The sequence below is a fragment of the Saccostrea cucullata genome, unplaced genomic scaffold (genome assembly GCF_032062105.1).
Source record: "Saccostrea cucullata isolate Sc308-1 unplaced genomic scaffold, CSIRO_AGI_Scuc_v1 ctg2123, whole genome shotgun sequence".
Classification (NCBI taxonomy): Eukaryota; Metazoa; Mollusca; class Bivalvia; order Ostreida; family Ostreidae; genus Saccostrea; species Saccostrea cuccullata.
The window spans coordinates 40866-55808 of record NW_026919020.1 but is presented as its reverse complement, the minus strand read 5'-3'; the positions used below and the strand labels follow the sequence as shown (position 1 = coordinate 55808).

The window sequence follows — 14943 nt, the reverse complement described above, 5'->3', positions numbered from 1 at the left end:
GGCCCCCGGGTCAGGGGTACCCATAGGGGGGGGGGGCTGTACTTATATACTGAAAATGAATGAATGGTTTGAAATCTGCTCCTTGGTATTAATCAAATATCAAGGCCTAAGGGTCAGGGGTTCATGTGTGGTAGGGGCACAACTGATTATTGCTAAATATTACTGATTAGATGAAATGCATTTTTTGTTCCCTTACCCTGCATATGGGTATTAAGTAAACAAACTAAGCAACTGCTAAGTGTATTGTTATGATGATTAATGGTGCCTCTTTCAAAATTGTGAATGCCATAGCATCTGGCTTAAAACATGAATCAAATTCAATCACTGGAAAGTTGTTGCATAATGCTCAGGTGACCTATAAGGCCCATGGGCCTCTTGTTCATTGTTTTAATAGGAAGAAGAAAACCACATTGATTCATATCTTCCAAATATTCAATGAACAAGTATCAATCAACACATACTTTTTCAGCATTTTATGAATCAATATGTTTTCCTCAGACCTCTGTAATATATTTATTTGTAGACCAGATTCCTGTATAAGTGGACCAGCAGCAGTGCTGATGTGGTGATAGCCTCGGTGATGGAGCTGCCTTTTGCTGTCATCAGGAGTGGATCTCTCAGGGGAGGGTCTAGCTACACCATCACTGTCACAGGTACAGAAAATTAAAAATAGAACATAATTGTAAATATCCACGTTACTTCTTTTTAAGGGGGGGGGTGTGTATTCAAAATGGTGTCAAGTGCTGATAACTAAATTTATCCTTTCAGTGTTTAAACAGAATGACGAGTCAGTGTCAGCGGAGGCTTCTGTGACCTTCAGCACCCTGAGTCAGCCCCTGGAGGTCAGGATCCCCCCGTACATACAGTCCCTCCCCACAGCACCCATCACCCTGGATGCCTCCCGGTCCTCAGACCCCGACAATATACCAGACAAACCCAGGTTCTATTGGGCCTGCACGAAAGTCAGTCTACAAAGTCGATCCTCATAACTTCAAATCATTTAATTTAGACCAGTTAATACTTTGTAAGGCAGCTTGTTTCAACTTTCTGTTAAGTTTTGCTGTTGGGCTGTTTTGTAGGAGTCCATCCCAGGAGCACCTTATTACATTAAGAGAGACAAATCTGAGGTGATGTTGGAGTCCCTGGTCAGACCCAGCTCTCCAGAGACCCCCTCACTGACCATCCCTCCCGACACGCTGCCCACTGGCAGGTAATGTAAGGCCTGACCCACCCCACCCAGCTCCCCAGAGACCCCCTCACTGACCGTCCCTCCCGACACGCTGCCCACTGGCAGGTAATGTAAGGCCTGACCCACCCCCACCCAGCTCCCCAGAGACCCCCTCTCTGACCATCCCTCCCGACACGCTACCTACCAGCAGGTAATGTAAGGCCTGACCCACCCCACCCAGCTCCCCAGAGACCCCCTCAAAATGACCGTCCCTCCCGACACCCTGCCCACTGGCAGGTAATGTAAGGCCTGACCCACCCCCACCCAGACTTCAACAATATGTCATCTCCTCTACCTGAACAATGTAACACCCCCTACCCACCCTCAACAATAGTGTGAAACTCTGCCTCATCCTCAACAATATTCTCACCCCCTTTCCAACTGTCCAACTGGAATGTTATTATATTCATTTTATGGAATGCTTGAACTTTCTTGGTTTACTATTGAAATCCTTGATTGAAACATGTGAAAGATATCCCAGAAGAAAGATTGAAAGATTTAGTACTTATCATTGCGGTTCCTTGTTTATATTGAAGACCTAACCTGTTGGGGTTTTTCTTACACACAGGTACATCTGGAATGTTACAATGATGAAAGGCAAGAGATCGCGTTCTAAGTCCGTTGTTTTGGAGATAGTAGACAACCGAGCACCACTCATCGTCATGGACACCACCGATCTCACTGTTAACTCGGGGGAGGCCATTAGGCTCAGTAGTGTTATCTCCACGTACAACAAAAAACCTGTCAAAGTATTCTGGGAGTGTGGACATGTAGAGGGTAATATCATTTGATTGGATTTAAAGAAATGTTTGTAGGGGTTTAACATAGAGTCAGTTTGATGGTTGTTAAATTTTTTTTTTCATTGTGCCTTTATTAAATAGGTTGTTCGACTATTTGTATTATTTTTGTGTTAAATTTTGCCAAGTCTTTATTCTTGTTACCCCAGTAAGTTTTCATTGAGAAGAAATATCTACAGAACAGATAGATGATTAGTTTACAGTCATTTTTTATTACAGGATATGACTATGTGTCACTGGAGAATCATACGTCCAACCCCAGCAGGCTTGTGCAGGAAATGAAAGAACCCCTCAGAAATTATGTTTTCTCGCTCTATTTGGATAAAGGCCTGCCCTCTGGTGGAATGTTCTCTCTAGAGGTCACGGCCATTGCTGGGGAGAGCATGCTCAGTAGAACAGAAAGGGTCAAGGTCACTGTAAACTCTCCTCCAATGATAGGAGAGGTCAAGGTAAGGTCATATTTTGTGAGTGAAGTCATTGTGTTCCTCTCTTTTCGCTTTCTAAAAAATTTGGAAATAACCTTTTTGTTTTTTAAAAATAATTGCAATATGGAAAGTTTTTTTTTTCAAAAGTTTATTTTTTAAGAATTCATTAAATTTACAGATATCCCCACTGAATGGCACAGCGTTGTCCACCAAGTTTGAGGTGATGTTTGGGGAGGGTTGGATAGACCCTGAGGGGGACAAGGTGATGTTCTATGTACACACACAAAAGGTGGGAGAGAAGAAAATCTGCAGAATGAATGCTCGGTCTGTGACTGATGTGGTCTCCTATGATCTAATGTTGGGCAAAGGTAAAGTAGAGAAAGTGCCCAAGTATATTTACATTCAGATCTTGTAAACTCGAAATTAATGGGACCAAGATTAAACTAAAATTCTTGAAGGTATCCAAATATTCTTCATAACCAGGGTAAAACCAACTTACTTAAACATTTTCATGGTATCCAAAGTATCGGTGTTCGATATAACTGATTTCAACATTATACTGATTTGGATGAAACAAAAGCATTCTATTATTTTTTAATCATTAAAGTGACAATTAATTTTCTGTGTAAGAACTAAATGTAACAAATCATTCAGAAATTTATTTGATGTGATATGATATGATTTAATTTGTTTGTGAAAAATTTCTCATTTTCAGTAATTTAAGTAAGTGTTTGGCACTGTACTTTAAATGGTTACTTTACAGGAGAGTTCCTGGTCCACATTGAGGCCTGTGACCTACAGCAGGCCTGTGTTATCTACACAGTACCCAGTACCATTCAAGTCAGCGAGAAAGAGATGTCAGAGGCAGAGATAAACACAACTGTCAGTGATGTCACACAGCTACTGAAGACAGGTATGATGTCACACAGCTACTGAAGACAGGTATGATGTCACACAGCTACTGAAGACAGGTATGATGTCACACAGCTACTGAAGACAGGAATGATGTCACACAGCTACTGCAGACAGGTATGATGTCACACAGCTACTGAAGACAGGTATGATGTCACACAGCTACTGAAGACAGGTATGATGTCACACAGCTACTGCAGACAGGTATGATGTCACACAGCTACTGAAGACATGTATGATGTCACACAACTACTGAAGACAGGTATGATGTCACACAGCTACTGAAGACAGGTATGATGAGATTGTCAGTGATGTCACACAGCTACTGAAGACAGGTATTATCAGCTATACATTCAAATATGGTAGACATTTCTTTCGAGGAAAACATTGTAAGAATCAAAAATTAAATAAACTGTTCTCAGAAAATTTTAAACCTGATGTGTTAAAAAATAGAGATTTTATTTTTTTGAGAACCAACTTTCTTTGCTGATGTTTCAAACTTTCTCCAGTGTTGTAATTTTAATATGAAACTTTTTGTCTGTGAATGAAAAATATTGTTTTCTGGTGACTCAGACACTTTTAAAAATGCAGTGATACTGGGTTTATTGAAGCAAAGTTAGGCATACTTCAGTAATTATTTTTACATTGTAGATATGGATAAAGCTGTAGGTATGGCAGTGACCTTGACCTCAGTAATGGGGGATGGGAATGGTTCCAAGGCTCTGGGTGGAGTAATGAATGATGTGGCCTACAATCTCCTGTCCTCATCCTCTGCAGAGTAAGTCCCAGACAGCACTATAACATTATACTATAGCAATTGAGTAAATCACATGATGATGGCAGTCCAGCCAGCACTATAACATGTATTACACACTATAGCAAATAGTAAATCACATGATGATGGAACATTATTCCAATGGTTGACACTGATCCTGTCTTTCAGATTTGCCCCGGTAGAAGCTGTAACTGTTATGGACACTGCCAACACAATTTTGAAGCCGATGGCTGAAGGAGGCATGCTAACCAATAAAGTGAGAGGGGAGGGGTTATTAAAGGCCAATCAGCTAGCCTCTACTGTCAGGTCACAGCCAGGTCAAGAAAGGTCACCAAATTTAGGTCACAGCTTAACTATTTTTAAAAAAGTTTTTTTTCTGTCAAATGAGATGTCTTGTAATAAACTCCTTCTTGTAGCAGAACTTTGCCAAAAGTAATTCATTTAGATAGTAGGTTATCTATAAATCTATATCCCATTGATGATATGTGTGTAAATTTTGAGTTACCTTAAAACAGTCTGCTCTGTTGCTCAATGCTATAGGTTAGTCCAACCAGAAGTCTCTGTCGAGACTGTAGCTCTGCTGGTTTGTACTTATCAAAAACCATCGAAATTAAAAACCGATGCACTATTCTATGTATCTTAGTGTAGTCTACTTGTGTGCCAACTTATTTAATTTTTTGTTGAATGTATATACAGTCAATTCTTTGAAATCAGATTTCCAAAACTGTAGAAGGATATAGTGTTTTAAAGGAATTTCACAGAGAATTCTATTTTTAGTAACCATGGCAACACCGTTCACTGAAATCAAAAAGTGATGCACTATTCTATGTATCTTAGTGTAGTCTACTTGTGTGCCAAGTAATATTGAAATCAAACTAAAATTGTAGGAGGAGTAGCGTTTTGAAGGAATTTCACAGAAAATTCTATTTTTTGTAACCATGGCAACACTGTTCATCGAAATCAAAAACCGATATATAGATTTATGTATCTTAGTGTATTCTACTTGTGTACCAAGTTATACTGAAATCAGACAAAAACTGTATAAGGAGTAGCGTTTTTAAGGAATTTCACAAAAAATTCTATTTTTATTTGAAGGAATTTCACAGAAAATTCTATTTTTAGTAACCATGGCAACACCGTTCATCGAAATCAAAAATCGATGCACTATTCTATGTATCTTAGTGTAGTCTACTTTTGTGCAAAGTTATATTGAAATCAGACCAAAACTGTAGAAGGAGTAGCGTTTTAAAGGAATTTCACAGAAAATTCTATTTTTAGTAACCATGGCAACACCGTTCATCGAAATCAAAAACCGATGCACTATTCTATGTATCTTAGTGTAGTCTACTTGTGTACCAAGTTATACTGAAATCAGACAAAAGTTTTTAAGGAATTTCACAGAAAATTCTATTTTTAGTAACCATGGCAACACCATTCATCGAAATCAAAAACCGATGCACTATTCTATGTATCTTAGTGTAGTCTACTTGTGTGCCAAGTTATATTGAAATCAGATTAAAACTGTAGAAGGAGTAGCGTTTTAAAGGAATTTCACAGAAAATTCTATTTTTAGTAACCATGGCAACACCGTTCATCGAAATCAAAAATCGATGCACTATTCTATGTATCTTAGTGTAGTCTACTTGTGTGCCAAGTTATATTGAAATCAGACAAAAACTTTAGAAGGAGTAGCGTTTTTAAGGAATTTCACAGAAAATTCTATTTTTAGTAACCATGGCAACACCGTTCATCGAAATCAAAAACAGATGCACTATTCTATGTATCTTAGTGTAGTCTACTTGTGTGCCAAGTAATATTGAAATCAAACTAAAATTGTAGGAGGAGTAGCGTTTTGAAAAATTGTTTACAGACAGACGGACATATCAGACTGACATCTGTACAGACAACAGACAATTACGAACGCCGGATTTTACTATCTGCATTTTTCTGTCTCTGAATAGTAGGTTAAAATAAGTTCAAAGTTCACAGAGGGCTTTATTGTCTTTCTTACATTGTCATTATTATTTTTTTGGACTAAAGGCTCTGCTGTTATTTAATTTTTTGTTGAATGTATATACAGTCAATTCTCGAATTATCGCCATTCGATTCATTGCCCTTTTCGCAATACCGCCATGATTTCCCAAGAACGTTTTTCTGGCTATATAAAATTCTCTTTATAACGCCAAATTCGCATACCGCCATCCGCCATCCTGTTTTCACAACAAACGTCCATTTTTAAGTGTCAATTATCTCGATATACCGCCACAGGTGCATGAGGTCAGTGGAGCGCGGATAATTGGTTGATGCTAATTAAATAATTAAATAGGAATTAAATAAACAAAAATTTTATCATGAATTGTTATAACAATTTTATTTTCTGTTTAATAAAAATCATTTAGTCATGGCTTTGCCATGAAGCGGTCATTGTTGAAGTACACCGATAACGATATTATTTTGATGATCTCTGCTTTAAGCAATGTTTGCTTAAAAAATAATTATACGTTATAAATTGTGAACGTTCCATTAACAATGATGCCATAACCGATGAATTTATTCAAGAATTCATTTTACCTACTATCGACAATATATCACGACGATTGACCCAGCATGGTTTTTTTTTTTATCAGTCGTATAGATTTACATACATACACGTGTACTTGTCTTTATTTCATAACTGCACATTTTGTTTTAGCGAAATTGTACATAAAAAATTACTTGGAAGTTTTTTTCAAATTTAGAAAAATGTTTTTATATACATGTACATATCATAAAAAGAATAGAAATGCTAAATGGTTTTTCTATGAATGGTAACTCTACTTAACGTTTCCTAAAAGATAGAAATTCAATTCATCGCCAGATTCGTTATACCGCCATGATTTCTAAATTACAACAGGTGGCGGTTTATGGAGAATTAACTGTTATTAATATGCTATTTTTCTATAAAGTTCAGGAAAATTTTCACAAAGGTTGTCCCTGATACTTGGACATTTAAGAAGGAACTTTTCTTAGACAACAAAATTATGAAACCTTTTTTTTACTGATTTTTAAGTGAATAGAGGTTTATGGTAAACTAGTCTATAGATATTGAGTGAACCTTGCTTTTGATTGCCATAATTTAATGACTTATCAATGTTCTTAATTAAAAAAATGTTCAAAATGGGACAAAATTGCAGGATTGTATTTTGATGAATTGGTGATGTGTATCGTTCACTTGTGATGTATGTTTTATTATGAACAGGTAGACAAAGAAGAAGGAGAGCTGTGGATCCCAATTCACTGACAACAGTGACAGTTAATCGACCAATGTCAGAATCTGAGGTAATATCACTGACAACAGTGTTAGTTAATAGACCAATGTCAGAATCTGAGGTAATATCACTGACATCTGTGACAGTTAATCCTCCAATGTCAGATCCTGAGGTAATATCACTGATATCTGTGACAGTTAATCCTCCAATGTCAGAATCTGAGGTAATATCACTGACATCTGTGACAGTTAATAGACCAATGTCAGAATCTGAGGTAATATCACTGATATCTATAACAGTTAATAGACCAATGTCAGAATCTGAGGTAATATCACTGATATCTGTAACAGTTAATAGACCAGTGTCAGAATCTGAGGTAATATCACTGACGTCTGTGACAGTTAATCCTCCAATGTCAGAACCTGAGGTAATATCACTGATATCTGTGACAGTTAATCCTCCAATGTCAGAATCTGAGGTAATATCACTGATATCTGTGACAGTTAATAGACCAGTGTCAGAATCTGAGGTAGTATCACTGACATCGCTGACAGTTAATCCTCCAATGTCAGAACCTGAGGTAATATCACTGATATCTGTGACAGTTAATCCTCCAATGTCAGAATCTGAGGTAATATCACTGATATCTGTGACAGTTAATCGTCCAGTGTCAGAATCTGAGGTAATATCACTGATATCTGTAACAGTTAATCATCCATTGTCAGAAAGTGTAATTACATGCTGTTGATCTTGAAGCGCAGACCTTACTAATGTCAGTTTGTCGTAGGCTAAGACAATTCTGACTAGTTACTTCCTGTCTTACTAGTGTCGGTTTATTATAGGCTGAGACAATTCTGACCAGTTACTCTCTGCTACACATGGGTAAGAGTGAGGATCAGATAACTACAGAGGAAGCTGAGGACTATCTAACAGCTCTGGACAATATCAAGATTGGTAACCTCTAATTGAACAATTTTCTCCAGAATTAGATAATTATAAACAGTGAAAATGTACCGGTATTTGTGTATACTGTATTTTACTTGTGGTTCAATGGATATGAAGTTTTTCATCTATTTATGTGTTTTTCATTCCCTTGATCAGGGAGAAAAAAAATCTACCACTCATTTGATAAAAATCATATTCAACTACAAGCCATATTGAAGATGCTATATACACTGTATAAATGAATTGTTATTTTCCAAAATGCATTTATAAAAAAAAAACTAGCAAAATTGAAACTGCAGTGAAAAAGGTGTACACAAATTATATGATCAAAGCAATAATCCAGACTATGTATTTTTGAACAGATTGAAACTAAATGAATATTATTACTGGTAATAGAGGCTCTTCATGCAGTATCAATGATTATATTATAAAAATAATGATTATATAATAAATTCATCTAACATGTTTATAATTTTGATAAACTCTTACAATAATAATAGTTTCCAACGTACATGTACTGTCAGGTGTGTGTGCAGGGATAACTTATGCTGAGGATGCTATTGTGGTGGATAATGAGCTGACCACACTGAGAGTCCAGAAGACCACCACCGCTACACTGGCCACAGAGATGATAACGGTCACGTGTGAGAACTGTACCATCAGCCAGACCGCTTACGTAAGTACTACTTGTCAGACCGCGAGCACAGAAAATTAGCACTGAATTTTTGAAGTACAAGAAATATTTCTCAAGAAGTACTGAGTTATTGAAAAACAGCTAGGAAACAAACTTTTAGATCTCAAGATTTTATATTTATCACTTTGTGTATCTGGTACAGGTTTTTTAGGTCACCTGAGTAAACTCAGGTGACCTATTGCTATCTGTTTTCGTCCATCGTCGTGCGTCGTGTGTTGTGTGTCGTGCGTTAACATTTGAACATTTTCATCTTCTTCTCTGCAACCACTGAACCAATTTCAACCAAATGACAAAGCCATGGCAAAAAGCATCTATGGGTAAAGGGGAACAAAAATTGTGAATTTCATGGTCCCTGCCCCCCTGGGGCCTGGGGGGTGGGGCAAAAACCACTAAAATTAATGCAATCTTTAAAAATCTTCTTCTTTACTCCTGGACATCAAGCAGTCAAACTGTTTGCATGATTGTAATCAGCATTGAGTCCTCTACCAAAATTGTGAAATTCATGGCCCCTGGGTCAGGGTTCTAGTGCTAGGGCGGGGCTAAATAAGTGTAAAGTAAAAATGCATTATTTCTTTTAAAATCTTCTTCTCTGCTACTGGGTATTAAATAAACCAACTAAGTACATAGTTATGATGAGCAAGAGTGCCTCTACCAAAATTGTGAATTTTATGGCCCCAGGGTCAGGGGTTCTGGTGTTAGGGCGGGGCTCTATTGATTATATATAGTGAAAATACATGAATTCTTTGAAAATCTTCTCTGCTCCTGGGTATTAAATAAACTAACTAAGTGCATAGTTATGATGAGCAAGAGTGCTTCTACCAAAATTGTGAATTTTATGGCCCCAGAGTCAGGGGTTCTGGTGTTAGGGTGGGGCTAAATAAGTATATAGTGAAAATGCATTATTTCTTTTAAAATCTTCTTCTCTGCTACTTGGTATGAAATAAACCAACTAAGTACATAGTTATGATGAGCAAGAGTGCCTCTACCAAAATTGTGAATTTTATGGCCCCAGGGTCAGGGGTTCTGGTGTTAGGATGGGGCTCTATAGATTATATAGTGAAAATACATGAATTCTTTGAAAATCTTCTTCTCTGCTCCTGGGTATTAAATAAACTAACTAAGTGCATAGTTATGATGATCAAGAGTGCCTCTACCAAAATTTTGAATTTTATGGCCCCAGGGTCAGGGGTTCTGGTGCTAGGGTGGGGCTAAATAAGTATATAGTGAAAATGCATGAATTCTTTTAAAATCTTCTTCTCTGCTCCTGTGTATTAAATAAACTAACTAAGTGCATAGTTATTATGAGCAAGAGTGCCTCTACCAAAACTGTGAATTTTATGGCCCCAGGGTCAGGGGTTCTGGTGTAAGGGTGGGGCTCTATAGATTATATAGTGAAAATACATGAATTCTTTGAAAATCTTCTTCTCTGCTCCTGGGTATTAAATAAACTAACTAAGTGCATAGTTATGATGAGCAAGAGTGCCTTTACCAAAATTGTGAATTTTATGGCCCCAGGGTCAGGGGTTCAGGTGTTAGGGCGGGGCTCTATTGATTATATATAGTGAAAATGCATGAATTCTTTGAAAATCTTCTTCTCTGCTCCTGGGTATTAAATAAACTAACTAAGTGCATAGTTATGATGAGCAAGAGTGCCTCTACCAAACTGTGAATTTTATGGCCCCAGGGTCAGGGGTTCTGGTGTTAGGGCGGGGCTCTATTGATTATATAGTGAAAATACATGAATTCTTTGAAAATCTTCTTCTCTGTTCCTGCGTACTAAATAAACTAACTAAGTGCATAGTTATGATGAGCAAGAGTGCCTCTACCTAAATTTTGATTTTATGGCCCTAGGGTCAGGGGTTCTATTGATTATATAGTGAAAATACATTAAATCTTTGAAAGTATTCTTCTCTGCTCCTGGGTATTAAGCAGATGAACTACCTATATAGTTATGATGAGCAAGGGCGCTAATCTTCCAGAATTGTGAATTTCAAGCCCCTAGGGTCAGGGGTACCATAGGGGGGTGTACTTATATACTGAAACTGGATGAATTTTTGAAATCTGCTCCTTGGTATTAATCAAATATTTTTGAAAAGCAAGGGTGCCTTTTCAAAAATTGTGCAATGTGTGTATCTAGGCTTAAGGGTCAGGGGTTCATGTGTGATAGGGGCATTACTGATTATTGCTGAATATTACTGATTACTTGAAATGCATTTTTTGTTCCCCTACTCTGCCTATTGGTATTAAGTAAAAAAAAACTAAGCAACTGCTAAGTGTATTGTTATGCTGATAAATGGCGCCTCTTTCAAAATTTTGAACGCCATAGCATCTGGCTTAAAACATGAATCAAATTCAATCACTGGAAAGTTGTTGCATAATACTCAGGTGACCTATAAGGCCCATGGTCCTCTTGTTTTATTATACCTCATTATAAATATTCTACACAACAGGTTATCTGATTGACACGCTTTTCATCATGTTCCACCTATTCGGAACACCTAGTGTATTTTCCGCAATAATTATCGTTCATTTAAAGAAAACTCCCAACAGAAGTAGACATCACAATAGCCTGGTTTACATCACAAAATTGATGATAATGTGTTGACCAAAGGGTTTTAGTGACTTTACATTAAAATTGAAAGTGAATTTGAGAGCGGTGCCGAATTTGAAATTTTATGTTTTTTAAGGTTTTTCTTGTTTCGGTATAATAAACAATTCATTGCATGAATGTTCAGGAAACAGCAAGACTTATTCAGCCAAGAAATACCATATTCCCCTCAGGCGAAGCCCTCGGGGAATATGATTTTTCTTTGCTAAATAAGTTTTCATATTTCCCTCACTATCATGCAATAAATGTATAATATTCATCTGGTATACAGAGTATATCTAGTATACAGGCTTAAGTTCACTTTAAAACACCTGCAAATGAATTTGCCCAATGGTAAATTCATGCACGTATTGCCTTAGTATTGATGAATGAGATATTATTGTCTATTTAAATTTCCCCTTTGAATTTGCCCAATGAAGATGAGAATAAAGGGGCAAAACTATAAAATGGGGTCAGTGTTTTCCATAAATCTACTGTATAAAAAACTATAAATACAGTTTATTTCGTGTATCTACACAGGTGATGTACGGAGCTGAGATCAGTGAGGAATATCACCACTGGAACTGCTCCGTGGACTTACAGTGTTACGGAGCATGCTTCACGTCAGCACAAATGATGGTCGACATGGTAACAGCCACATCACCTCAACGTTTTGCGATTGACTTCGTTAGACGCAGTGACCTCATTTCACTCCAGATGATTAATCCTACGACCCATAACTTGATGACGGTGGAGGGCTTATCAGTTCCTGTTACTGTACAGGTCCCTATCATGGGGAATTATAATGAAAGTGCCCACTCCCTCCAGGTAATGTTAATGACATCTTAAATGAAATTCGATTCTTAGGGATAATTAGTGTAAATGTATTATGTTTTAATATGTACAATATTCTGCCAAAATTGACTTTTGAACAAGTTACCGTACATTTGATATAGCGCATTTCTTAATGTTCTATTCGTTATGCATGTGCAAGACATTTAGCATTGAATTAGCGGAAATTTCTTATTTGCCAAAAGCACTAAAAAGAATACACTGCCAAATGTAATACTTGTACAGTATGCAATTTCTTCCACTGAAACTGATTTATCCTATTGTATGAAATGCCACAAGATCATTTGAAGCAACTTTGTCCTTGTTTGTTGATGAGATAAAACAGTTTATGAAAAAGGAAACATACCTTTCGTCTCACTTAAAACAAGATGTTATACACTGTATATACTGATAATGTACATGTATTAATGCTACAGTGTAATATGTGGTTGGGATCCAATTGGACCAACGATGATTGTGTGAGTTCCTCGCCAGAATTCATGGCTGACGGATTCCATGTGAACTGTACTTGTAACAGGCTAGGTGTTATTGGGTAAGTCCTGTCTGTTTTACAAATCAATTGCAGAGTTCTTCCTCAAGTACAACATTTTTTGTGCCTTCCTTCGAAGAAGGGAGGGCATATTGCTTTGCTGCTGTCTGTCGGTCTGTCCACCAAGTTTCTGTTCATTTTCTTCACAACCGTTGCACATGCTGAATTGAAATCTGGTAAACAGATTTATCATAAGAATATCTAGGTTAAGTTGTGTTTTGGATATGATCAAGCTATTTTTGACAGAGTTATGCCCCGTGGACTTAAAAATTCCAATTATTTGCAGTTTTCATTCATTATCTTTGCAGAGATTTCATCGATGAAATGAAATTTTTTACACAGATTTAACATTTGAATATGTAGATCAAGCTCTCTTTTTGGTACAAAGGAGCAATTTAGGACAGGGTTATGCCTCTTGGACTTAGAAGAAAAATTCCAATTATATGGGGAAGGGGGCATATATTTTAAGTGTTTTACAAACATCTCCTGTTTAGAAAGTGTTTTATTTATATGTAACAGTCTGTTTATTTACATGTTTAAAAACTGCTTAAAGAATGAGTAATTAAGATTCTTAGCTCACCTGAGCCGAAGGCTCAAGTGAGCTTTTCTGATCAAAATTTGTCCGTTGTCTGTCGTCGTCGTTATTGTAAACTTTTCACATTTTCGACTTTTTCTCAAAAACAACAGGGCCAATTTCAGCCAAACTTGGCACAAAGTACCTTTAGGTGAAGGGGATTCAAGTTTGTTCAAATGAAGGGCCACTCCCTTATTCAAGGGGAGATAATTAAGAAATAATGAAAATTTGATGGTATGTTTTAAAAATCTTCTTCTCAATAACCACTGTTCCAGGAAGATGAAACTTATAGGGAAGCATCCTCAGGTAGTGTAGATTCAAATTTGTTCAATCATGACCCCCGGGATAGGGCGGGGCCACAATGGCCGATCAAAGTTTAACATAGAAATATAAAGGAAAATTCTTTAAAAATCTTCTTCTCAAGAACCACTTTGCCAGGAAAGATGAAACTTATAAGGAAGCATCCTCAGGTAGTGTAGATTCAAGTTTGTTCAAATCATGGCCTCTGGGGGTAGGGCGGGGCCACAATGGCCGATCAAAGTTTTACATAGAAATGTGTATAAGAAAATTCTCTAAAAATCTTTTCTCAGGAACCACTTTGCCAGGAAAGATGAAACTGTATATATGTAAAGGGCAATAAAGCCACAGGTAGTCAAAGAAATATGCAAGCATCCTTAATTAGTGAATATTCAAGTTTGTTCAAATCATACCTTCTCCCTGTTAAGGATTGTTTGGGACCACTATTGGGATTAAACTTTTCAATAGTAAACAGATTTCTGCTTTTTTCCAAGCCATATTGCTCAAGTGAGCGATGTGGCCCATGGGCCTCTTGTTTTTGTATGAAATATTATATGTATATATGTATTATGTATTTTGTAAACAAATATTTTCAGTGTGTTTGAGGGTCCAGTTGTCATAGAATCAACAACTGTACTTGAGACAACAACACAAGAAGAAACAACAGTGACAACAGAAATGACAACAATGAAAACAACAACAACAACAACCCCAAAAGTAGAGATACCTATAACGTTTGTCACCGAGGCAAATATTGATCAGAATACACAAGACGTGGTCATATCAAAAGCTGTGAAGTCAACCACCACCAGTAAGTTGATTTTGTGGCCCAGTATCTTAAGAGTATATTGTAGATGCTTGCTCTGCTATTTCAGTCTTTCATTCAATATCTTGAAAGTTTGCATCAGAATTGTGGATTCCCATTATCCAATTTTGGAATTCTATTTTTATTTCCATTTAAGACTCTTTAGTAACCCTCTGTATGGGACATTAGGAGCATCATGATTTCCAGTGTTTCATTTAACACATCATCAGTTCATACAGCAATAATTAATGTTGTAAAATTCTTAAAAAATATTT

General features: G+C 36.9%; 1 protein-coding gene across 1 annotated transcript in view; it reads left to right on the top strand.

Moving 5' to 3' along the window:
- The window catches only part of LOC134277467 (uncharacterized), a 42181-nt gene that overhangs the window by 24481 nt on the left and 2757 nt on the right, over positions 1-14943 (top strand). The window contains exons 27-41 of the mRNA XM_062759801.1: positions 524-653; positions 769-962; positions 1080-1210; positions 1797-2005; positions 2245-2474; positions 2629-2818; positions 3214-3363; positions 4014-4140; positions 4306-4464; positions 7380-7455; positions 8228-8339; positions 8855-9006; positions 12152-12439; positions 12880-12995; positions 14460-14674. Of these exons, the coding sequence (XP_062615785.1) occupies positions 524-653; positions 769-962; positions 1080-1210; positions 1797-2005; positions 2245-2474; positions 2629-2818; positions 3214-3363; positions 4014-4140; positions 4306-4464; positions 7380-7455; positions 8228-8339; positions 8855-9006; positions 12152-12439; positions 12880-12995; positions 14460-14674 (2479 nt within the window). The remainder of the gene's footprint in view (positions 1-523; positions 654-768; positions 963-1079; positions 1211-1796; positions 2006-2244; positions 2475-2628; positions 2819-3213; positions 3364-4013; positions 4141-4305; positions 4465-7379; positions 7456-8227; positions 8340-8854; positions 9007-12151; positions 12440-12879; positions 12996-14459; positions 14675-14943) is intronic.